The following is a 26,181-nucleotide window of genomic DNA, read 5'->3' as shown; positions in this document are numbered from 1 at the left end:
CCTTTTGTGTGGTTAGTTATTCCAAACTGAACCTCCTTAACATTTTGAGATTGACCCATCCTTAGTAGAACTGTATTATTGGAATCACCATGGGATTTCTGTGCATTACTCTGGGAAAACCCATTTTAAAAGGATTATGTCTAAAAGATCAAAAACTAAAACAGTCCTGTGTCTCAGGTCTGTTTTTCCAAATGCTTCAGCTTATCTTTGCCTAGTGGTTATAACAAAGCCTGTGCAACTAAAGAGTAAAAGGAGGTAATAAATATTGCCGAGGGAGATGTACACCACTAGAAATTCTAACTTCAATTTCAGTCCAGCAGAAGCAATGTCAGATGTTCCATAAATTTAAAATAAAACTTAATTCATACCAGAAGGACACTGTGCAGCCTGATCCAGCCTGGCTGAACTTGGGGCTTCGTATTTGAGCAACCTGTGAAATGCTGCTGCTGTTTCTCAAAACAAACATAAAATGACCTGTTTGGGGGAAAAAAAAAATAGAAAAGAACTGTTCATACACAGAGCCAGTGTAACACACAGAAGATTTCAACAGGGGTTACTGCCCCTGATTTAATGGCAGGCAGTTTGGTGTATGTGTATCTGCATCAAGGACCTGTTTATGTCTTACCTTCAGATTTGTTATAGGTATGATCCTCTGGTGGGGCTTGTTTCTGAAAAGCAGATGGAAGTGCACTTCTGGAGCTTCTTATCCAGTCAAATCCATCTGCTCTAACAGTCTCAAACCAGCCACAGCTGTCTGTTTCAAAGTCACATTTAGCAGCTGAAATATTGAAAGAGACGTTTCACATTGTATTTCTGAACATAACCACCACCAACTAATCAGACTGTGGAAAAACTTTCCAGAATGTAAGGAAAAGAACAAGGCTCTAAAACAAAACATTTCCACAATGTGCCAGACAGGTATCTGGGAAAAAGACAGGTGGGTTACAGAGTATGAGATTAAGATATTTATTATTTCATTTTAACTACAGTAGCACAGAGCCATCAGCAAGGATCAGGCCTTCACTGGGCCAGGCACTGTGCACATGTGCAAGCACATTGTATGATTTGTAGTCTAAATAAACAGGAGAGGCAAAAAGTGGAAGAAAAATAGTATTATCCTCTTTTTACAGATTCGGAACTGAGACATGAAGAGATTCAAGATCTCACAGAAAGTTTATGTCAGAAACAGGAAATGAACCCGGATTTTCCAAATCCCACTCAATGCTTCAATTACTAGTAAGATCTACCTTATTATTATCAACTCTCATAAGTAAGGCTGTGCTTTAGTCATGGAGGTCACAGATTCTGAGTCTTTCCGTGATCTCCGTAACTTCTGCAGCGGCCGGTGCTGGTTCAGAGGCTGCCAAAGCCAGGAAGCCCTTGGGCCAGCAGCAGCAGTTTGCGTGTGTGGGAGGGGGCTCAGGGCTGGGGTAGGGCATTGGGGCTCAGGGCAGTGCTTACCTGGCGGTGGGGGGGTGCTACCTGGCTCCCTCCAGCATATCCCTGCATCCAGCTCCCTACCCGGCTCAGACTGACATGTCTCTGCAGCTCCTAGGTGGAGGGGCCTGGAGGCTCTGTGCACTGCCCGCGCCCACAGGCACCGTGCTCACATCTCCTATTAGCTGCTGTTCCCATACAATGGGAGCTGCGGAGTTGGTGTTTGTGGCAGGAGCAGCACACAGAGCACCCCTGGCTGCCCCTCCCCCTAGGAGCTGAAGGGAGATGCCGGTCAGAGCAGGTAGGGAGCCTGCCGCCTCCCCCACCCTCCAGCACCAGCGGGTGGCCCAGGCCACATGCTGCTGACCGCACCCAGGCACCAGTGCCAGCAGGGGTCCTGGGCCACGCCACCGCTCGCTCCCCCACAGCACCAGTGGGGGACCCAGGCCACCCTCCCCAGCACCCGCAGCATCCCCGGCCTGGCCCCCCTGAGCACCTGTGGCCCCCAGCCCAAGTTTTAGTTAGGGGTATATAGTAAAAATCATGGACAGGTCACGAGCCATGAATTTTTGTTTACTGCCCGTGACCTGTCCATGACTTTTACTAAAAATACCCGTGACTAAAATGTAGCCTTAAATCATAAGATAGTATCAAAACAGGTGAAAGTAGGATCTCTGTGAAAAAGACCTAATACGACAGCCTAGTTAAGTGTGAAAATACATTCACTGCATCCCCAAAATGATAAGACAGAGGTGTTAATTTAAAGGAAAAGTAAACATTTAGGAAAAATGTTTGTAATGTTAAATGAAGTATATCTAGATATTCAAGCAAGTGGAAAGATGACAGATGAGAAATGAGAAGCGTTGAGGCAAATTACTGAAATCTTGACAAATATGTGACAAAAAAGTGAAAAAACAGACTCTGCTCTCCTAAATATAATTGCTCAAATTTAATGGTATTTTATTCCTGCAATATATACATTCTTTTTATAAAAGAGAATTGTTTGAGTAGTTATCTTATACAGAGATTTATTATTTATTCATATGAAATGGATTTAATAAAACTGTGGACAGGCATGGTAACCTAAGCATCGCTCACATTGTCCTCAAAGTACACTGAAACTTCAGCAAGTAGCAGACTTATGCCATAGCCTTTCTGGCCATAAAGCTCAATTGCATCTGATCACAACACAGAAGTTAACATACATTTTAGACTCAAATTTATCTGAGACCCTTGGAAAAAGTGTTGTTAATTTACAGCAACAAACAATTTATGGGCATTAAAATGCTGAATCCTGAAAATTGAGGGTATAGAAAACTCCTAAATAAATTAACCTAATATTATTTCTATCTTTTTCTGCACTGTTTTTATGTTGTCCATCATTTTCAAGCTTTATCATATGTTTTAAGTACCATTTTTATTTTTAACAACTATTGACTGTATATGGTATTTCCATAAGAGATTGATCAGAATCTTTGACACATATTTTAAAGGCTTATGTAACATTTGGCCATCGGGGGTGAAGAGCTAATTTCAGGGGATATTAAGTAGAGTGTATTAGATAAAATATTCCATTATGAATACCACTGAGAAATAAATATCCTAGAAATATAAAACAACAAGGAAGTTCAAGGTGTGATAAGGAAAATATAAGTTGATATGGGGTATATAAAATCAACAGTGCTGTTGATGCCAAAAGCAGTTATAGTGTAGATGACAAAGAAGAGAATGATTAAGAAAATCTTGATGAAAAATGACATGACAAATAATATTTTGCAAATCTATAAGGAACCAGGGTTTGGGGGAGTTGACTGTAGATGCATTGAAGGAACATAATTAGAGAGGAAGCAACAGATAGGCAAGGAAAACTATTTCTCCTTTAGTTTTTCCTCAGCTGGGCCTGCAGGAAAAATATGAAACCATGTTCTGTATTCCAAGGGAGCAGCAGCAAAGAAAAAGAAACTTCTGACACCGGTAGTTACACCAAAAGAGTAAATAAAGAAGCTAAAACAGCTAAGTCTCCAAGCTCAGATGACTTGCATCCAAGAGTGAAGAGATGGAACATAAAAGAAAGGAAGCAGTAGACCATGCATTTAATTTAGGAATGCATGTATATACTTAGACAGAATAAGAACTGACTCAAACCTTCAACTAAAACTCAAAGGTCCAAAATAGTTTGCTTATCTGAAGTTGCAATTTAAGTAAAGAAAGAAAAGGTTAGGCTGTTGGTATGCAGAGACTATTGCCTATAGGGCTGACCACTATTATCTCATTGTTTACTTGTACTCCTCGGTCTGTATCCATCTGTTAAAAGAAAAGGAGTACTTGTGGCATCTTAGAGACTAACAAATTTATTTGAGCATAAGCTTTCGTGAGCTACAGCTCACTTCATCGGATGCTGTCGCTCATGAAAGCTTATGCTCAAATAAATTTGTTAGTCTCTAAGGTGCCACAAGTACTCCTTTTCCTTTTTGGAATACAGATTAACACGGCTGCTACTCTGAAACCTATCTGTTGTTTCTTTTTGCATACTTAGATTGCAAAACTCCTTGACGCAAGAACCATACATGTATGCACCTAGCACAATGGGCTCCTGGTTTATTACCAGGACTCCTAGGCACTACAGTACTACTACTACTAATGATAATGCCATCTCATAGTGTTTTAGGCTGACCAGCTGGTACCTAACCAGGTCCTCCAAGGTTCTGTACCCACATTGCTTATTGAATGAAATGTGACTTAGTATCAGTTTTGTAAATTATTAAAAATATTAAAGATAAATTAAAAAAATCACCACAGCTAAACTATTGTTATTAATACTAAATGAAAAATAAAGCATTGCAACTATCAAATCAAAAACAAATCAACAGGTTAGCATCAGTGTTGTACTGGAATTAAAACATTCAATTAGTAAAGTAATCAGATCAATATAACAAATAATCAATCCATATAAATTCTAAAAAGAAATCTAAGAAAGTACCTATCTGGTTGGTTACAAACCTCAATTTTCGAATTTTACCCATGTCAATCAAATCTGTAACCTGGAACTGGTTAAATATTTTCATACTGGAACCAAATTATCTCGTGTTTAACTGGAACCTCAAAGCCAATTATAAAATTTCCTCATTAGATTTCAGTTCTAGTGTGGTAGCTAACCCCTTCTCCCTCCTCTCCCCCTGAGATATTACAATCCAGATTTTAAGTGGAAGTTTGGTGACTCTTTTTGACAGTTTACAGCTGAGAGCTCTAAGTTTCTTAAGACTCAAACACAAAATACAGAACCCATTTTACTAAGTATTTTATAAGATTATTGTTAGGGCTGATTAAACTGGGGAAACATTTTTCTGGCACCTTCCTTGTATGGACTTCACTGGTGCTCAAATGCATGCATGCATGCATACAACTGCATTTTCATATCCTAAAATTAAAGAAGAAGAAGGCTGATATGTCGCCAAGTGAATAAAAACAAAAAGACAAAAGACAAAAATAGAAAAAAGGAAAAATAAAATACTAGAGATAAGAGTGAAGTCTTCTGGATTGTCCTGGCATAGAAATTGGAAATAGAGCTGGATAGGAATGTTTTGATGCAGTGATTTTTAATTTGGGAGAGAACCCCACCTCAGAATAAGTAATAGACTAGAGGTTAGGACAATCAGAGGAAGATATAGATTCAAGTCTCTATTCTGCCTGATTCAGAGCAGGAACTTGAACCTAGGTCTCCATCATTCCAGGTGAGTGCTCTTAAGTGCCAGGCAAGTGGCTATTCAGTCTCTCTCCACCTTTTTGTGAAAAATGTTAAAGATCTTGCTTTTTGTCCTGATATGAAATAGGAAAATATTTGAAATCTTGAAAATTTTCATGGGATGGGAAAACCATTTCCCCTAGTTCTAGCTGGAACTGCAGACAATGAACCAGAGGGTGATGTTGCTGGAACAGCACTTCTTATTAGCGAGCTTTCTTTGGCTGCAGGAAGACTGCTCAAAGACTAGTGTAGCCTGTTTGTTGATGTCTTGACTGCCTCTCCCTAAGGTAGATAGCTTTAGGGTTTCAAGAGTGTCAGTCTTCCCTCAGGTGGTTTGTTGACCTGAAAGGTGAGGTTTCTTGGTCTTACTCTTGTTTCTTATAGTTTGCAAACTTTGTTTACTCCTCCTTCCAGCAGCTTCCTACAAGGCATTAGGCAAATCACGTACAAGGCCTATCTTGAAACCATACAACCTAGTCTAATCAGGATCGAGTTAAGTTATCCATAGTTAATGTCAATTTTGGGAAAGTCCTGCTTAAGCCAGCAACTAAAAAAAATATTTGGAGACATCTGCATTCCCAAAAATATGAAAAATACGGAACAGAGAACATTTCTGAGGTAGCTGCCATGGCCTCAGTCAGGTGAAAAGGTCTTGAGATGACATTATTTCACCAGTTTATGAAAAGTGTGAACTAAAATCTTATAAAAAAATAACTGATTGAAGAGACTCTAGCAACCAACAACCCCTCAACATTCATCCATCAGAAGATTAAAAGATACATTTGAACATTTTATGACCCAAAGTCACCATTTCTTTTGCAAACAAGACAACTTATGGTAATTTTTTTTTTAATTTAGCAACTAGGCCATAAATCATCTTATCTTTGGAAATATCCATCTTGATAGAGAAAAGTTACTATAAAGCTTTATCAAGACAGAACCGATTTAAACTAAAAATAAAACGTATACAAGGTCTATATTCCCATATACACTATTCCTCTTAATGTGCCACTTCTTAATTGCACAACAGATTCTAAAATACAATGTGAAATTATTCTTGTAGTAATGCCAGACAAATTTCTAGAATAAAAAGTTTAATGCTTATATTAAGTATCTGAAATACTGCAGTTTGTCCACAACAGTAACAAAATAGTGCCTCAAATATAAACCAGATACAAACAAAACTGTATTTGAAGGTCAGATGGTTTGGTCAACTCAGGCTCCTAATGAACCCTCCCTTACTCTACTTTGGTTCAATGCGGTTTCTGAAGAGTAAAATCAATGAGTCAAATTCACATGCTTAAGTGCTTTACTGAACTGGATCCTTAGTGAGGGGAGATTGCAGACTATCTTCAAACAAGTGGAAGACTATGTCTTCCCCAAGAAGTCATTTCTTGACATTTGTTAATTCCTTACCTCAAACCTACACTTTTGGGAGCATGTGATGAATGTTTAGCTTTAGGTACACCTAGCAAGCGAAGTAAGTAAAGCCATGAGGAATCATTGTAACACTGAGCAGCACAATGTCAACGACCAGAGTCTTGAACCTAGACTAGAACCTTTTAAAAAATATAAACTAAATTCAAACTAAAAATAAGAACCTATACTTAGGAGTCTATCTACTAAGGCAAAATAGTGTGTAAGCATGGGGTGTTCATGTGAATATGACCACGTCTTTAAATCCAGCAATCCTTTAATGCAGATAGAGCACAATGCTCCAGAACACTTTTTCTTTCGCTTTCCATTCCACTAGTCAGTGGGTCTGGGGAAATCCCTTACAACACCCATGTAATAGAACTAGCTGTGATTTCAATCATGTGGGCTTTGTGAGGGTGGCAGACCAGGTCCTGTCAGAGTGTATTCAGGTCAATTCACTTGTGTATTAGTATAGATCAAGGCAATTAATATTTGAGTGTTTAAACTTCATAAAACTAATGGGACATTACATGCATTGTTTTCACTCACTTGTTCCTTTTATAATGTAATAGCAAAAATTTACACTGTCTATAGCTCTGTAACTAAATAACTCAGACATCAGAGAAGCCTTGGGGAATCCTAATAAAGGACTTTTTCAGAAAAGGTGCTAATTCCAAAGCAAATGTCCATTGTGGTGATGACCTAAAGTCAGAGGTGCAAAGTGCATTCCTCACCCATCATAAAAGGAAAAGCCCACATGGATAGAGAGACTGTCGCCTTGTAAAAAGAAGATATAAATATGGATTCAAAGGAAGATGCTTTATTTCTGGACTATTTGGTTTCTAACAGGGCAGAATAATTGAATGAGAAGACAGAAATCCCCAGAGTTATTCTGGGTAGCCCTGAAAGATTTTTGAGAAATTGGCAGTTTATTACATCGCAGTCACCATTTGGAATTACAAATTACAAAGTGTGACTCACCTGTACATATATTTTACATGCTTTCACCTCTCAATAACTCATTCTTTTTCTTAGCTAGTAAACCTTTGGTTAGTTTACTACAGAAATAGCTGCCAGCACTGTCTTCGGTGTGTGATCTGAAGTACAAATTGATCTGGGGCAAGTGACTGGTCTCTTGGGACTGGGAGAAACCTGATGTAGTGTGATTTTTAGTTTAAGTGACCTTTATCACAAAGTTCAGTTTGTCTGAGTGGCAAGATAGGCTGGAGAGTTGAAGGGGACTGTCTAACTCCATGGTAAGACTGTTATAGTGATACAGGACTTCATATTTGTTACTGGCTTGGTGAAATCTAATTGTAGAACACGCCACCAATTTGGGGGCATCTGCCTTCTTTTCTGACAGTCTGCCCTGAGGTAGGGCTCACAGTGATAGTCCATTCCAGCCAGCATGACAGGCTTATTTTAGGAATAGACAGACATGACCGTTTGGTAGGCACAGCACATAGGTATGTTTATCCTGTTTAATGAAGGAAGAATTTCTCATTCAAGACAGGCAAAATCAGAAGAGAAAAAAAGTTTGTAAAATAGTGCCATCTAATTCTGACTTTACACTGGAACAGGCTAAACATACTAGGTAGATATTCCCTTTTACTGTATGTCTTGTGTGTATGCATTGTGATACAGTTTAATTAATATGTTAATTACATGATCACATACTATTTTTTCCACAAGACCCCTCCTCATTCAGTGCGTAGCATAGATGATGCTCACTTACTGAGCCTCTAGTCAATATTTCAATATCAACAGACCTCAGTCAGAACTAAAAACTCATGAGATGGGCATACAAATCATGTGATTTTAAAAATAAATAAATTTGAGACTCTTTATTTGCCTTCTGGTTTTTTTTGTTTTTTTTTTAAGCCTTTCTGGTTCACATTTTCATGTGATTCACTGCAAACAGGAGGCTAGAAGCTTTTTAGTTTTTGTTTAAATGAAAACAAAGATTCTCACGTAACAGAATATCTCCAAGAGCTGGGATTTAAGAAGAGCAACAAACACTGTGAGACTTGATACCAAATTGCTGTCATACAAACACATAGCAAGAGACAGTCCCTGCCCAGAGATCTTACAGTATAAATAGACAAAAACAGATAAAAGATGGGGCACACAGAAGTGAAATGACTTGCCCAAGATCACACATCAAGTCATTAATAGACATGGAACTGAGGTCTCCTGGCTCCCAGTCTCATCTCTTATCCATTAGGCCATGATCGTCATTAGATTGGAAAAGAAAGCTTTTAGATTTCTTCCAAAATGTATTATGCAGGTTTTGGCACTGATAGTATATACTGGTGTTACAGAAGACACACATAAATGTGATAGGTCACTTTCCTAAATATACTACTTGGTGAGGATTCTAAATGGAGACCGCTGGTCTAGAAGAAATTTCTTTTCAAAGAGAGAAATTAATCTTTGGAACAGTGATAGACATTTCTTTGGAAAAAACATACTGTATATCACAAAAGTTATGCAGGTGATGAACTAAGATGTATTGCATGTTTTCATTCCTGAATGTTGCCACAGTATAATAATAAAACATATAATCATACTTGGCTATTACATAGTGCTTCCACCCAAAGACCTCAAAGCACTGAACAAACATTAATGCATTTATCCTCACAATACCCTTCTAAGGTAGGTAAGTATTCTTATTTCCATTTTGCAGAGAGGGAAACTAAGGCATAAAGTTGCCAGGTGTGGTGTTTAGATGCTGCTGGTAATTATTAGAACAGGGAGCACTGGCTGTTGGGAGTCTGAAAGGACAGGAAACAGGAAGGAGAGAAGGGAGTTGAGGCGGCTGAGTGAGAGCTACCGAGGGTGCAGCAGCAGCTTGGTAAAGAGGTTTCCACTTTAAGAATAAAGGCCTGTTGAAGTTTGGTAGTACCTTGCCTAGTTGTTACAGAACCAGGTTCCATGCTAGATGTCATTTGGGGGTTCTATGGCAGAGCTAGAACCTCAGAGCTCAGATTCCCAGTCTGATTCTTGCCTTGTGTTTTAACCACAGGACCATCCTTTCCCCTTCTCATTTTTATCTTCAACTGTCAGTCCTTTTCATATTCAGAACTTATATAGTTCTGCATACAAAATACTTGGAATGTGACGTGAGGATTATTAGGGATAAGATGTAGTTGATGGGAAAAAAAATCTCTTCCAAGTAAATAGTCTGAAGAAGTTTAAAAAATTATGTTTAATAAAATGTGATTAAGAAAAAAAGCATGCATTTACTCTCACTAAGGGCTGGATCCTGCACCGCCAAAGTCAAAGGGAGTTTTGCCACTGATTTCAGTGGATAAGGATCAGGCCCTTATGCTTCGAAGCTCAATACATATACATTGCTCATTTGAGTAGTGCCAGTGAATTCAACGGGATTATTCATAAGACTAATGATACTTACAAGTTTGCAGGATCAGCTCCTTAGACAGCAGTGTCTCTCGCCAAATCTGCCGTTTAGACATTTGACTACAGTGGAGGTTAAGCATAATGACAGGTACTTTAAAATGATTACTTTTTAATCCAAACCCCTTTAAAAATCAAGGGTCAGAATAAAATGAATTTGAGATGATTGTAAAGAGCTATTACTCTATTTAATACTGTGAGCACTTGAATACTATTCAGCATTTAGAAGTGCTCTGAGAGTGTGATACTCGGACTGGTGCAGTTCTCACAGTGTCATCTACAAGGGACTATACAATGAGAAATTCTGCTCTATTCAGTAGAAATACACAACCAAGTGTCTGGGTTCTGTTCTACGCCCTATTTAGTGACAGTGGCACCACAAGAAATTAGTTTAGCATGTTTTTGTTTGTTTCTAGTTAGCATAATGGCTGATGCTCGTTTTAGTCATGTTAAGATCTCATGGTTTTTTAACATGTACTAAAGCTGCTTGTCTCATTCAGGGTTTTGATTGAGATTCTGTTCAAACATGGAGCTCTCTGGTAGACAGCACAGGAAATTTAATATTGCAGTCTGATGCAAATATTTGCTTTAGGCCAGAACCAAACCCCAGGATCCAGACCCAGAATCTTGGTTCAAAGCGCAGTTCCAATCCAGTTCTGCTTAATGAGGAGAATATAAACACTGAATTCCAGTCCTCTAAAATATGGGATTGTTCATATCCTGAATTCAGAGACGGAAGTAAAGTTCAGGCCCAATTCCATTTATGAGCGTCATTAAGACGCTGCACAGAGCAAACCAGGATTACACTTCTCTAGTTACTTGCACTGACACTGCAATTAACAATGAACAAATTCAGTGCAATAGTGTAATCATTTATGACATCTCTCAGCAAAGACTTGTTAACTGTGTCAAGTTCAAATAATCTCAAATAATATGCACAATATCCTAGCCCACTTGGCCTAGATACCACAATGAATAAGGCATCATACATTAAGATTTCATCATTATCACAAATCCCAAAGGGATGTGACCTCCTTGCAAACTGAGTGCCCCCAGATCAATCTAGCAAGGTGCTTAAGATAGTCTGATTATATGTCCACCACTGGCAATCATGTCACACCATCAACGCTTTTGGTGCTCATGTGATCGCCAGCCATGTAGTGGCATTCCTCGGTACATACACTTCAGAATTCACTGATCTTCCAGTTTTTAATATCCACACCAAGAAAGCCAAATGAAACTGAACAAGTGCTGATGGAGGAGGTTGGTGAGTTTGGCTCAGAATATCCTCATTTCTGATCTTGTCCTGCCTCTTGATATGAAACAGCTGACTGAGACAACAAGCATCAAAACTGTCAATCTGGTGTTCTTCAGCCTTCCTTGGCACCATCATTCATTTCCATAAAACAGAGTTGCTAGAACTGTAGTTCTAGAGATCCGTGGCTTTGTAGCAAGTTTGATGTCATGAGATCCTCACAGAGGCCATTGAAGGGCCTGAAAAATGGCAGCAGCAGTTGCTTCATGAGCATCCATTTCTTTTGTGCATCCTCCAGGACAGTCTATGATGCTGATTAAATATTTAACAGCTGCAACCTGCTCGATGGTCTGTCTAGACAGGTTAATATCTGAGCTCATTGTAATCTGGAGTGAGGGGCTGTTTGATAGAAATGGCCAGGGACTTAGTTTCATTGAGATTAATAAGCAGACTAATGAGTCCTGCTTCTTGCCTGACCAGATTGCCCATCCTCTGAAGTGATTCACCAAACAGAGACAAGACAATGTCACCAGCATATTCAAAATCTCAGAGCAGAATCATGTTCAGCTCAATGCCACCAACAGCTGCCTCCTGAAGCTTATCCATCAACCAATCTAAGTTGATATTAAACAATGATAGTGACAGAACACAGTCTAGCCGAACTCCTATGGAGGTAGGAAACTGCGCTTTGCATGTGCCATTGACTTGAACTCAGCTTTCCATCCCATTATAGAGCTCTTCTATCAGGGATGCTGAGGTGCCTCATGGGATCCCACAAACTAGCTCAATGCACTGAACTGAAAGTCTGGTGGAAGTCTATAAAAAGTGATGTTCACAATTTATTAAGTTCAGCCATCTTCTCAAAAAGCTATCTCAAGGTAAAGATCTGGTTGACAGTGGAACAACCAGGTCTATAGCTGCACAGAGTATCCTGGCATGTGCTCCAAAGTGCATAATTGATTTGAAATATTAACAGGGAAGCAAATATTTTCCCTGGGACCAACAAGAAAGTAATACCTCTATCGTAACACAGGCAGAATAACTCCCCTTCCTCCAGTCATCATTCACTTGATGGTCTGGAAGAGCCCATGTAGTCACGGTACAATAATACTCTCACGTGTCTTCAGCAATTCAAGGGGTAACATTACAGTCCCCTTGTGATTTCCCAGATGTCAGCTTATGGACTATGATCCAGATCTCTTCTTGATTGAAGGCAGATGGATCTTATAGAGCTTCTTACTCTTCAAGTGGAAGATAGACTGCAGACAACAAACAATTGTGGAGTATCTTGAAGTGATCTTCGCTTTGATGCAACTCATCCTGCAGACTCTGGAGGATACTGTCATCCCAATTCTTTACTAGACAAGCTGGTCTCACCTTCCCCTGCAGCTGCAAAGTTGATTTAAAGGTTGTGGAGACCATGCATGGCAGCAGCATGTTTTCACCTGGCTGTCTGAGCTGACCTGAGGATTCTTTATCTTCCATATACAATGACTTGATGACATTCTGAAGTCAAATTCATTAAGACTTTGCTTTTGCTCTCAAGAAAGGTGTCTTTAAAGACTCAAATTGTAGCTTCACTTTTTTCTTAGCTCCAAGTGCTTTGAGCATCTCCTCACTGATTTATGGGTGGTGTTGGAAGGGCTGAGGCTCCATCACTGAGCTGGCAACAGTCTTTGAAGTTGGAGGCACACTTTTGATAGCAGAAGTTGATGGTTATGTCGAGTTCAGCACCTCTGGGCACTCATACAATCTTAACTGTTGCCTTTCAAATGATTGTCAATGAGCGCATGATCAATAGTAATCCTGGTGAAACCATCCAGGTTGTACTAGTTCTGCTTGTGAAACTTAGGGTGATGGAAGAGCAAGTCATTGATCATCATGTCACAGGCACCCTCACGTTTCAGCAGTCACTGCCCATTCCTATTATTCTGCTTATACCAAGCTTCCTGAGCATACTTGCACAGGTGTCATTATCCTTTCTTACCTGTGCATTTAAGTCACCCAGAATCACAATTACATCACTTCTTAGAGTTTTATTAAAGATTGACTGGAGTTTCTGGGTTAAAAATATCTGCAACTGCGTTGTTGGACTTAGTATCGGTGGAACTATACACAGCTATGATGGTAAGGTGCCCATAGCCATCATGGAATTGGATGCTAATAACAATGCTGTTGGGCTTTGGGTAAAAGTAGAATGGTCACTGCTGGCTATAGCAATCCATTAGGGTCATCTGAGAACAAAATCATATACTCCTCAGCTTTCTTTTCACCACTTGCATGCCAGTGCACTTCAGATACAGCATACACCTCAGTGTTCAACTGCTTGATCAGGAGAATGGCTGTAGCTATTTCAGACAATGTTTGAACATTCCAAACACCGATTTTACATTTGCCACCAACACACAGGACACCATAATGGCCCCTTTGCAAGGTTTCATTGGTCATTTTTGCCTCACTGGCAGAGAAACTTTTGACTGTTTCAGTTTGTTGCCACTGGTCTCCTTTAGTGTAAGCACCCTCACAACATAAATATATTGACTTCGTACCGACACAGAGATCTGGTTAAAGTTAATTTTTATTAGTTACAACACCACCACCTCCGGAGGAACTGCTTCTCCCTACATAAACTATCCATCAGGAAAGGTTTGCAAACAAACAGCCATAAAAGGAAAAGCAGTCCTTAAGAGAAGACTGCCACTAGCCTGCTGCTTCAATAACTGAGGATGTTGAACAACAGCTACTAAATCTGTATGTCTGGGTAACTTGCATCAAAAAGTTTTAAGAGAGCTGCCTGAAGATCTCTTTGGGTAGTTACATTGATATTTAATAAGTTTTGAAACACTGGGGAAGTTCCAGAGAAGTGGAATATTGTGCCAATATTTTAATAGGGTAAATAGGATGACCCAAGTAATTATAGGTCAGTCAGCCTGATTTTAATACCAGCCAAAATATTGAAACAGCTGACCCAAGACTTGATTAATAAAGATTTAAAAGAGGGTAATCAAGCAATCAAGGTAGGTTCACAGAAAATAACTCTTGTCAAATAACTTTCCTTTTTTAATGCAATTAGAAGTTTGGTTGATGTATATTATGCAATCCTTGCATGTATAAACAGGGAAATACCAAATAGGAGTAGAACGGTGGTATTACCTCGTAGTTGGCATTGATGAGACCACTAATAGAATACTCTCCCCATTTCTGGTATCCACATTTCAAGGAGAGTGAAAAATTGGAGAGGGTTCAGAGAAGAGACATGATTATTAATACATTGGAAGGCATGTCTCATAGTGAGAGTCTCAAGGACCTCTATCTATCTTATCAAATTGAAGGTTATTGGGTGATTTGATTACAGTCTATAAATACTTACATGGGAAACAGAAATGTGATAATAGAGGGCTCTTTGATCTAGCAGACAACAGTTGGAAGTTGAAGCCAGAGAAATCCAGATGAGAAATAATTGCAATTTTTAAAATTAGGGTATTAGCCCTACTGAATATTCTCCTGCTTACACATCCAAGGATCACATAATATACATAAATCCAAATTAACCACTGGATGGAAGTTGGTGGTTGCCTAGAGACAGGAAGTCATGACCTGAAAATATTCAGTGTGGCCAAACAGAGGACAGCAATATATACTTGGTGCTTCAAAATGGATAATTTCCCAAAGTTGAGGAAAAACATGAGCAAGATTGACTGAGATGAAAAATTTAGTCAGAAAAATGTGAATGAAAATTAGGATCTATTTAAGAAGAGTTTATTAGATGGCCAAAAAGCCAAGATTCAGCAATCAAATAAGAGGAAAACTGGCTAAAAGCCCATTTTGGTTCAGTAGTGAAGCAAAGCAGCAATTAGAATTAAAAATAAATAAATACATACATAAAAATGACATTTTACAAATGGAAAAGAGAAAAACTAAAATAAATTAGAAATGATGAAGAAATTAGAAAATGGATAAGGGAAGGGAAGGACATCAGAGAAAAGTCCATGGCTGGCAGGACTAAGTATAATAATAAGGAGGTTTTTTTAAAGTATATTAGAAACAAAATAAATTCTAACAATGGTATAGGCTCATTATTAGATATTAATAGTGATTTAGAAAAGGAAGAAGTGTTCAATAAATATTTCTGTTCTATATTTGGAAAGAAGCAGGAAGTCAGATTAGATGATATAATGGGCCCTTCTGGCCTTAAACTTTACAAGTCTATGGATCTCTATGAAATTAACCATGGAAACAGTTGACCAAGGATTCTGGCAGATTCTCCATCAATGGAAAATTTTAAACCAAAGATTGGATGTTTTTCTGAAAGATATGCTGTAGTTAAACTATTGAACTTGAAGCATGAATTAATTCAGGGAAGCCCTATGTTAGATCAGACTAGATTATCGCAGAGGTCCTGTCTGGCCTTAAAAATCCATGAGTTTGTGAAAATCCATCCAAGGATCAGGACCAAGTGGGCCCAGACCCCATTTCCCTTTCCAGATGTGAGGAAGGAAGGAGTGCTTCTCCTCACCATGCAGTGAAAAAACAAGGGTCTAGCCAGACACCACTTAGTCAGTGCCCAGGACTGTAATAGCAACTCTGACCTCCTTCTACCTTAATTAAGCTGCAACAAATAACTCAATAGTTGTACCTCAGCCCTAGACAAACCTTCAAAAAAGGGGTTCTAAAAAAGGTCAAAAAACACTAGCTGCCCATCTACAATGAGGGTGCGGGAGAAACCCTTCCTAGATCATTAACAAAGCACTTGCCAAAATGCATAGCTAAGTAGGAAATCAGTAGGAACTGGAAGACAGAACACAACCCAGGGGAAGAGTGACTGGGGAAAGAAAACAGCCCACAATCAGGAGCAGCACTATAAGACATCTCTACTCTCACAAGTTAATGAGGCAATTGTGCAGCCCAGAAATGAGCCAATCAAGCAGTGGGGGGGTGGCAACTAAGGGCCCACCACTTTGCTCAAGCCATGTCTATGCATGAGACTGCCAAGGAAGAAGATGAGGGGTCCATGCTGCTCCTCTTCAGATCTTTTTCCCGGGGGTCCAGCCAAATATCTCTCCTACCCTCCCTCCCACCAAATGCAGGGCTGCATTTTTTTCAATTCCAAAATGACTCACTCACAAACAGGATTTTTCTTTCACATTTCCAAAGTGGTTAAGGCAGGATACCATGCCACTCAGGTTTGACCCATCCATCCCATCATAGATGGAGATGGAGGAGTAGATTGCAACACTAATCAAACTTGGACCAGCTCCTTAACCACCTACCGATTATAATGTGTAGAGAAAAAACGTCTTTATTATAGGGGACTTCAACCTAAGTGACGAATGCTTGAGGTCTTATGCCAGGATGAGACAGTTCTTGGAATTCCAAAAAAATATGGGAGGAGGATAATTTCCTAACTCAAAAAGTATTACACTCAATATGGGGAAATTCTATATTACACCTCATCATGACAGTGAAAGAGGAATTGATCACAGAACTAAAATTAGTGGTTGCTTAGGTACCAGCAATCATGACTCAGTCACATTTGTTAGATGGAAACAGAATAAAGTCATACACACAAATGGTGCACTGAAACGGCCATATACACATACATACACGCACACGGTGCACTGAAAGAGCCAGTTTCAAAAAGCTGAAAACAATCATGAGTCAAATCAGCTGGGACACAGAAGTTAAACAGAAAAATGTGAATAATTGGGAACAGTTTAAGGTTTTACTAAATTTCCCAAAACCTATAATCAGATAGGAGGCCATACTGGTTAAAAATAACCTGGTTTATTTGGCATGTGAAAACAACTGTAAATGATATATAAACAAACAAATGGAAAAAGGGGGAAGTTTCTAGCAATGAGCATAAATTAGAAGCTATGAACTGTAGAAAATTGTAAGAAAACTGAAATACTGCAAGGAGAAATCTATGGCCAGCAGAGTTAAGGACAGTAAGAAGAAGTTCAAATACACTAGGAACAAAAGGAATCAATGCTGTTGCTCCATTACTAGAAGAAAATGGTAAAACTGTCTATAATAGGAAATAAACAAATTATGGTAAATAATGATGAAGACAGGTCTCTGATACAGAGTGGTCTTTGTAAGCTGAGCACAAGTCATACATCTAGGAACAAAGAATACAGGCCGTACTTACAAGATTGAGGACTCTGTCCTGGGAAGCAGTGACTCTGGAAAAGACTTGGGGAACATAGTGGATAATCAGCTAAACGTAAGTTTGCAATGTGACACTGTGGCCAAAAGGGCCTATGCATTCCTTCAATGTAAAAACAGGAGAACAGTGAGTAGGAACAGGAAGGTTCTATTATCTCTAGATTTGGCACTGATATGAGAGTTATTGAAATAGGGTGTCTAGTTCTGATCTTCACACTTCAACTTGGATGATGATAATAAATTGAAGAGGGTTCAGAGAAGAGCCACAAGAATGATTGCAGGTTTGGAAAATGTGACTTATAGAGAAAATCCAGAAGCTCAATCTATTTAGCTTATCACAAAGGGTAAGGTCTGACTTGATCACAATCTACATGGGGAAATAGAAATTTGATAACAGAGGGAGGGCTCTTCAATCTAGCTGCAGAGTATATAACAAGATCCAGCAGCTGGAAGCTGAAATAGGCTAGAAATAAGGTACTTTTAGAAAAAAAAATCCAATCTTTGTTTAAAGATTTCCAGTGATGGAGAAGCCACCACAACCACTGCTAAGTTGTTCAAATGGTTAATTGCCTTCAATGTGTTTTTTTTAAAGATGCTCTAGTTCAAACAGGAATTAATTCAAGGAAGTTCTATGGCCTGTGTTATGCAGGAGGTCAGAGTAGACAATCAAAAAGGTTCCTCTGGCCTTGGAATCTATGAATCTATGTAAGAATGTTCTAGATATTCACTGCCTGGAAATCCAGAGATTCAAACTCCCAAATAGATCTTTGAGTGAAAATTAACATAATGGTCTCTTTCTGGTCTTTTGTGAACATTTATCCACCTCCTATAATCTAGTGGGAGGACAAGGTTTATTCCAGAACAAATGCTGAGTGACACACCAATGCTTTGAGTTTCACTACTGAAAACACTTCAATTTGCAGGGTGATTAAGAACAAGAACACAAGAATGGCCCTACTGGGTCAAACCAAAGGTCCATCTAGCCCAGTATCCTGTCTTCCGACAGTGGCCAATGTCAGGTGCCTCAGAGGGAATGAACAGAATAGGTAATCATCAAGTGATCCATTTTTTTAATGGAAGTAATTTACAGCATATTTATCTCCACAAATGAAACAAAAAAGGTCTCAGATATTTGAGCTTTTTCTAGTTACTCATCATCATTTTGTTCAATCCAAAACACCACAATACGCATAAGGAAAAATAGTATATTCACTCAGCCAGGTAAGTATTTCCCCTGGGTATCTCGCCTCCATCCCCTTTCATTAAAGGAACAGGATCCACCTGCTCTCCTTGCTGGAGTCCTGCGATAAACACAACCTCCTTCCCCTTCTCCCATCATTAAAGGAAGGAAGCAGATGCCTCTGGTTAACCCCTACTGGTTGCTTCCTTTTTACCTCTATCTTTGAGAACATGTTCTTTAAAGAGAGAAAGTGTGTTTCTAGCCCAGAGCATTCATCTGTTGAAGCCCCAAACCTTGAATACAACTTGTTACAAACCATTTCAAAATTGAGAACAATTGCTTTATTCAAGAGAGGTCCATGCACTAGAATTGTGGGGATGATGCAGGACTAAAGGTTACTGGGGTGAGGAGGAGGGAAAAGACACTGTATGGAGAAGATTCCACAGTACTTGTCCTCATTTCATCTGTCTGTTGGCACTACTTTGCAGTGTTGTAACTGCATTGGTCCCAGGATCATTTTCATGAGCAGCGACTATGAAATTCCCTCTCCAAAACTGATAATTAATGAGTAGGACCTTTGTATCATATTAGCAATGGTGGCAAAATGTTACATTGTAGCTCTGATCATATTCAGTAACACATGATACTGTATGGGGTAAAAGAATACGACAAGCTTCTTTTTAGATAATACAATTTTGATATTATATTTGCACTGGTCTTTTACATAATTGTTAAAAAATAATCATGCTATATTTTCCAGTAATCTTTTACTAAGTATTGCTTATAGTACCTGTGATGAAGTAAGAATTTTCTGTAATATTTTATGAATCCTGTGTGTGCCTCATGGCTATCCAGTGATGGTGGGGAGAAGGACTGTTTTCTCTCAGGGCAGGTTGAGAGACATAGGTATGAATGTCGCCTAGCTGTCTGAGTCTGAATGGGTCATTAAAAATACCTGACTGAGGCTGACCCCATGTCAGTGGAGAATCCAAGAAGACAATGCCAAATCCAATCACACAGACATTGACACCTAGCAACCTATGACCTAGAGGGAGATGGATTTCCCCACCTCTCAGCAGAGAAGCTGAGCAAAATCTACCAACTTGAGAATAAAGAACTGAAGATGTGAGGTGGGGCACAAAAGTTGGCTTCTGGAAGTAGTTGGGAGCTCTCACCTGGGAACTGACTAAGAAGATCAAACTGACAGACAGACAGAGCCTGAACATGGAGTTCACTACAGCTTGGCTGGGCTCTGGGCTAACCAGAATGGACTTGGGCTATGCTTTACCTTACATTTTTTTGTGCTAAGCTAGGGATTTCCTATGCTATATTCCTAATAAATATACAATATGCTATATTGACTAATAAACCCTACTGTTTTGACAATGTTATTTGAGAGTGTCTGCAAATCTGGTGAAGTGCATTAATCCCTGAAGAGTGTACTAGTCTCTACCAGGAGTCAGTCTCAGTTGGACTCACTGAACAGAGCTCATGGTGTGAAGCAGAAGTGCTGAAGCCCCAGAAGTTCAGTCTTAGAAGGCAGTGAGGCTGTGTAGCCTACCCTGAAGGAAGACCGACTTCCCTTCGGAGTTTGGCACACAGAAGAGGTTCTTCCAAGCAAAGCTGAGGGCATAGCACTGATCCTATGGATCTGTGACAGTATCTCCTTTGGAAAAATCAGCAAATGCATGGTAATTTGGCATAATGATCATGGCTCATGGGCTTTTATAACAACATGGTCAGTATCTAAGTCAACAGCAAGGGTCTAATTTTGAAAGTTGACATTCAACCATAATTGCTTGTGCAAACTGAGTAACTGCATCTGTACATGCCCAACTGTGCTTCTAAATGGCCATGCCTATGCATAAATATTAGATTTACAAATCTAAATTGTAGCATTTGTATGTGAAAATTAGACATGTGCAACTGTGTGCACTCATCTTTGAAAAATCAGGCCCTGACTACCATGGTAATAATTTTCTCAGCCCAGCATAAAACTGTATCTAGTACTTTACATCATAGGTGCTGTAAAATAAAACACTCTTTTAAACAGCTCCGTTCTGCTGATAATCAGCGTACAGCTTTTTTGTTTTAAACTTTAACAGGGCAACTGTACAAAGACTACAAAGAGGCATCAATACAGATTCAGATTGAAAGCACTGCATCTCTGGAGTTTTTACTCTTGATTCAATAACACCATTCATGAAGTAATGGAAATCTGGCCACAAGACTCCCAATGAATATGTATATACGTCCTTACAGCATGAGTTACTAGTCAATATGTTTTCACTTACAGCATTTGGCTTCATCATTCCCATTTGAGCAGTCAGGTGTGAAATCACAAAACTTGTCAGACGAAATACAGGATCCATCTTCGCATGGTAAATAACCCCGTGGACAATAAAGGGATGAAGATTGAGTGGTTGTAAAGTTTGTTTCCCCTTTAAAAAAAAATGAAAATTGGTAAGATGCTCTTTTCACCAGTTATATATATAAAATATTGCACGCAGATGGAATCAGTTATATATAAAGTGACTTTTTCACACCATCTTTGGTGAACTAGAAATCCAGTTAATGTTATTCTCCTTTCTAGATGACAGCACCCGTCTACTTGTGTATAATTATTTTCCATGACATCCCTAAGTGTGTTGGGTGCACCACAGTGCTGATGAGAAAAGTACTTGTCTAGAAAAGCTTAGAATCTAAAGACAGAATTTTCAAAAGCACTGACGTGCAGAGGCTTATAGTCTAAGGCTTGGTCTACACTACATACTTACTTTGGTTTAACTACATTGCTCAGGGTGTGAAAAATCCACACCCCTGAGTGATGTAGTTATAGCAACCTTAGCCCACTGTGTAGACAGTGCTATGTCGATGGGAGAGCTTATCTCACTGACCCAGCTAACATCTCTCAGGGAGGTGAAGTTATTAAGCGGATAGGAAAGCTCTCTCCCATCGGCATAGAGCAGTGGTTGGCAACCTGCAGCCCGGCAGAGTAATCCACTGGCGGGCCGTGAGACAGTTTGTTTACATTAACCATCCACAGATACGGCCGCCTGCAGCTCCCAGTAGCCGCGGTTCGCTGTTTCCAGCCAATGGGAGCTGCAGGAAGCTGCGCAGACCGCAGGAATGTGCTGGCCACCGCTTCCCACAGCTGGGAACAGCGAACCGCAGCCACTGGGAACTGAGGGTGGCTGTGCTTGCTGACTGTGAATGTAAACAAACTGTCTCGTGGCCTGCCAGCAGCTTACCCTGACAGGCCATGTGCTGCAGGTTGCCCACCACTGGCATCAAGCGTCCTCAGACACACAACAGCAGCGCAGCTGAATTGGTGCAGTTATGCTGATGTAAATTTGTAGTATAGACCTGCCCTAAGTTGTTCAAGATAACCAAGGTCCAACTCAGCCTGTTACATAAAATTGCTTATAAGAGTCAGCCGAAGTTAAAGACAGGAAGACTGAATTAGTCCAAACAAAAAGGTCTATTGATACCACCCAAGGACCAGGTTAAGATCGTGACCAGGTTAAGATCGTGACCAGTAAACAAAGGAGATTGAAATCCAAAATCAATGGACCAAAATTGGTGTCATAAATTAGGCCAAATTGGTGGACAAAATAATCAGGGGGATGGGCTATTTTGCCCATTGCCTCCTTGGGGGGAAGGGTTAAAAATAAGACTTGGGGATAGCAGGAATCATGGTGCTAGGCTAGACGATCAATGGGCTGAAAGGAGCAAGCTTCACAGTCATGACTGCCTCCCCCACAACCTCTTGGGACTGCACAATCCATCGTGGCACTGTTGGGCCTTCATCATCCTGATCCTGAGAGATGTCCTGACCAGACCAGGCCAGAGATAGGGACTCAGATGATATCATCAACTGCATCAGCTTTGGCTAAATCCTGAACAACTCTTAGAATAAGAAACTTAGGTTCATGCTCTCACCACTTCCTTTCCTGTGTTATTTTCCTTCCCACCCCCTTATTTCTTCTCTTTCCTATCTCCCCTTTCTATTTAATCGGAGTCTAGCTTAGCCAGCCAATATTGTCTCTGCAACAATATGGTGAGCCTATGACCAAAGAGGCAGAAAAAACCACACCCTAAACAGTCCAATGCTGATACAAGGTTGCAAACGAGAGTCAACACAAGATGCAAGTCCTCACAGGTATAGAACCTTGGCTGGCCGAGCTGCCAGTCTCTATACTGTCAGCCAGAGGTAGCTGTAACCAGATTGTGCTCCACTGCCCACGACCTTCTGTGGACACAGACCATGGAAAGTCTTACGAGAAGTCATCTGATAGATTTACATAGGGTGGGGAGCCTAAGGGGCATTCCAGGAAATATCCAGGAAGCGTCCAGTATGGATCTTCTGTAGCTCCCATGACCATTTGTTACTCCTGGCTTCGACCTCAGCTTGATTTGGACTTTGCCTCCTGACTCATATCATGAAACTTGACTGGACACTGACCCTTGATATTGATGCTGGCCTGGACCCTGATTATGCTCTAATTCCAGCCTCAGTTTTGCCCCGATCTGACCCTTGGTCCCAACTGCCCTGGTCAAGCTCCCTCCTGTCACAAGAAACAGAAGCTGAATTTTCTGTGTTTGCTGTCCTCTTGCGTGTGTTTATCTTGTTTTGTCTCCAAGGAAGTGGGATTGGATTCTAACAGCTCCAGACCATCTCAGCTATCTTCTCTTGTTCCCAGAAAGACAGTTAATACCATCTAAGACTGTAAAATCTCTACAGTTAAAGGGAATAAAGCATTGTTAAAATGGACACCTTATTTGATATTTTATATTTCATATATATTACAAATGCTTTAATTGCTTTTTCCTTTTCTCTATCTTTAATAAGTCGTTGAAGATTTTTAATATTGATTGTTGCCATTAGACTAAGCAGGCCAATGACTCTGGACTGAAGAGCTCGAACCATATTTAATTATTTACTGTTATATAATGACGTGGCCATATTAACATCTTTGACACAGTGGGCCCATATATTCCATAAAAATTAACATGACAGCATCTAAGGGAGTTAGAGGACCAACTCCTATTGAAAGTCAGCCATTTTAGAGTGAACATTCTATGCATAGGACATCTCTCTCATGGATCTTCAACAGCATATAGCTTTCACCCCTGCCAATCAAGGGCAAATTTTGCACTAATGTTTTGTGCCTAGAGGATTCAGTTTAGCAACTGTGCCCCTTGACTCTGATCATAATGTTTCCCGTTTATTATATAAGAAAATTCCCAGAAGCCAGATGTTCTGAGTTACACGGTTAGCAAGGTGTGTGTTAGAAGAGTTCAGAACAGAGTTCAATGTAAGTGATACCCAAAATGTGCTAACTTTATTTCAGACCAGGGGTAAAGAGAGGAAAAAAAGACACATACTTTTTCTTTTTCAGTTTGTGAATTAATTTGGTAGCATACCAGTCCAACTAGTCTGGTTAGGACTTTGCTGGAAGTGCTCCCTTCTTAAAAAGTAAATTTCTAAAAAATGACACTACTATGTGATTTATACGAGGGTAGGGTTTTTCTTTTTAAAGAACCCTTTTTGAAAAGGAACTCTCTTCTACTAATTCCTAAATGCCTTAATACAGTAGAATATATGGGGGAGCAGGGAAGGCATCTGAAAACCGAAAGATCTACATTCCCACTACGTCATACATTTTCCAGAAAAGGATTGAAGAAATTCAGGTTTCTGTGTTACACTCCTCCCATCAGTAACTTCCCTAGAGACGGTCTATGCCCATGCTACTTGTAACACTACTCTATTTAACGACCATATTCATCAGTGTTGAAAAGTACCAAGATATATACGTTTATGATGCAGATGGAGTTTTGTCATAAAAGTCACACTTTCTTTCCATCCAGCTACAGTTTAGATCACTGTGATTCTAATGGAAACTATAGCAAATCATGTTAGACATAAGATGATGGCTTCACTACAGAATATGCACGGTCACAAATAGACCTATGTCTTGCTCTATTTTCCACCTAACACCATTATAAAAAGTGGTCAGATCACTCCCACAAACACTTTAATGGCTTTTTATGTGAGGGGATTGTTTTAGAGTATAGCTGGGGCATGGATATAAAATATAGGAAGTTGAAGGAATTTAATAATACATGCACATAGGACCAGATCCTCGGTTGGTGCAAACTGACATAACTGAACTGAAACCCATCAGAACTGAAACCCATGCAAGTTAACACTGTCTGAGGATCTGATCTACACATAATGTCTATTTACTTGTTTTTCGTCTGTATCTGTATAACCATACAGCTGAAAGTTACTTTGTAGCATCCTTTTTCATACTAACTAACTTTAACAAGACAACATTACTCTGAAAGTATGAATATTATGATTTACACATCTGTAATATCCAATTCAAATTATTCTGGAATTCGTTGTCAATGAAAGGCTAAAAAAAAATCTTCAAATTAAGTTAGTTATTGCATTGTTTAATTCTTTTGTTAGGGGAAAACCACGAAATGACATCAACCAGAAGAATATTTTTTGTGAAAGAACAAAGCAGCATAAAAAAGAAAGCTAGCTTGACACCATACTTTGTCCTTCAGGCCTTTTTTTTTTTTTAAATTTGCTTGCTTTAATTTAACTTGCCTTTGCTTTCTTGGCTGGTATTGGAAAGTGATTTATATGCAGTACCGCATTCCGTTGTTATGCTAATGTCATCTATAGCAACAGTGGCATCCTCTGATAGAGCAGTGGCTTGTAAAATGATCTATAATGACAAAGAAATAAATAACCTTATTAAAGGTCACATTACAAAAAGAAATATCATTTCTTTACAATTCCTGGTATCTGTATGGAGAGTAAATACCATCTACAACCATCCCAGTTTTGAAGGACGCCATATGGTTGAGATTAGCATGGTAAGATTCAAGTCTGAAACTTACAACTAAACTCTCAAAAACATAACTACCTTTACAGAATGTTATGGAACCTAAACAAACTTGTTTCAATCCTAAGCAATATTAATCATCACTTCCTGAAAGTATTGTCTTCCTCGTGGAGTCATGAAGTTATGTGCCTTTTTAAATGAGCTATTCAGGGTAACTAAATGTGGTGGTTTACAACTCAATTTAACTGAGACACGAGTTCATTTATACCATGTCTGCTGAGGTCAATAAAAAGAAAAGGAGTACTTGTGGCACCTTAGCGACTAACACATTTATTTGAGCATAAGCTTTCATGAGCTACAGCTCACTTCATCGGATGCATTCATCCGATGAAGTGAGCTGTAGCTCACGAAAGCTTATGCTCAAATAAATTTGTTAGTCGCTAAGGTGCCACAAGTACTCCTTTTCTTTTTGCGAATAGAGACCAACACGGCTGCTACTCTGAAACCTGAGGTCAATAAGACATTTGCATATGAGAAACACATACAGTGTAATGTGTGCATACAAAGATACTTTTAAACACACAATGCCCCAAACTCCCTGCCAGCTAGCATGGTAAAAAAAAAAAAAATGAATATTTATTACCTGAAAGTCACCGGAGGGCTATATTGATTCACTTAACTACAGCCCTCTCGTTCAGAAATT

The 26,181-nt window shown here is 39.5% G+C and overlaps 1 protein-coding gene across 1 annotated transcript in view; it reads right to left on the bottom strand.

Annotated features, from left to right (window-relative positions):
• MALRD1 (MAM and LDL receptor class A domain containing 1) overlaps window positions 1–26,181 on the bottom strand; it is a 481,748-nt gene that overhangs the window by 325,915 nt on the left and 129,652 nt on the right. The window contains 4 exon segments of the mRNA XM_043509412.1: window positions 369–474; window positions 626–778; window positions 20,910–21,056; window positions 25,238–25,358. Coding sequence (XP_043365347.1) covers window positions 369–474; window positions 626–778; window positions 20,910–21,056; window positions 25,238–25,358 — 527 coding nt within the window.

The sequence above is a fragment of the Dermochelys coriacea genome, chromosome 2 (genome assembly GCF_009764565.3).
Source record: "Dermochelys coriacea isolate rDerCor1 chromosome 2, rDerCor1.pri.v4, whole genome shotgun sequence".
In the NCBI taxonomy this organism is placed as follows: domain Eukaryota; kingdom Metazoa; phylum Chordata; order Testudines; family Dermochelyidae; genus Dermochelys; species Dermochelys coriacea.
The sequence above is the reverse complement of the archived record's forward strand: the minus strand, read 5'-3'. Positions and strand labels throughout refer to the sequence as shown.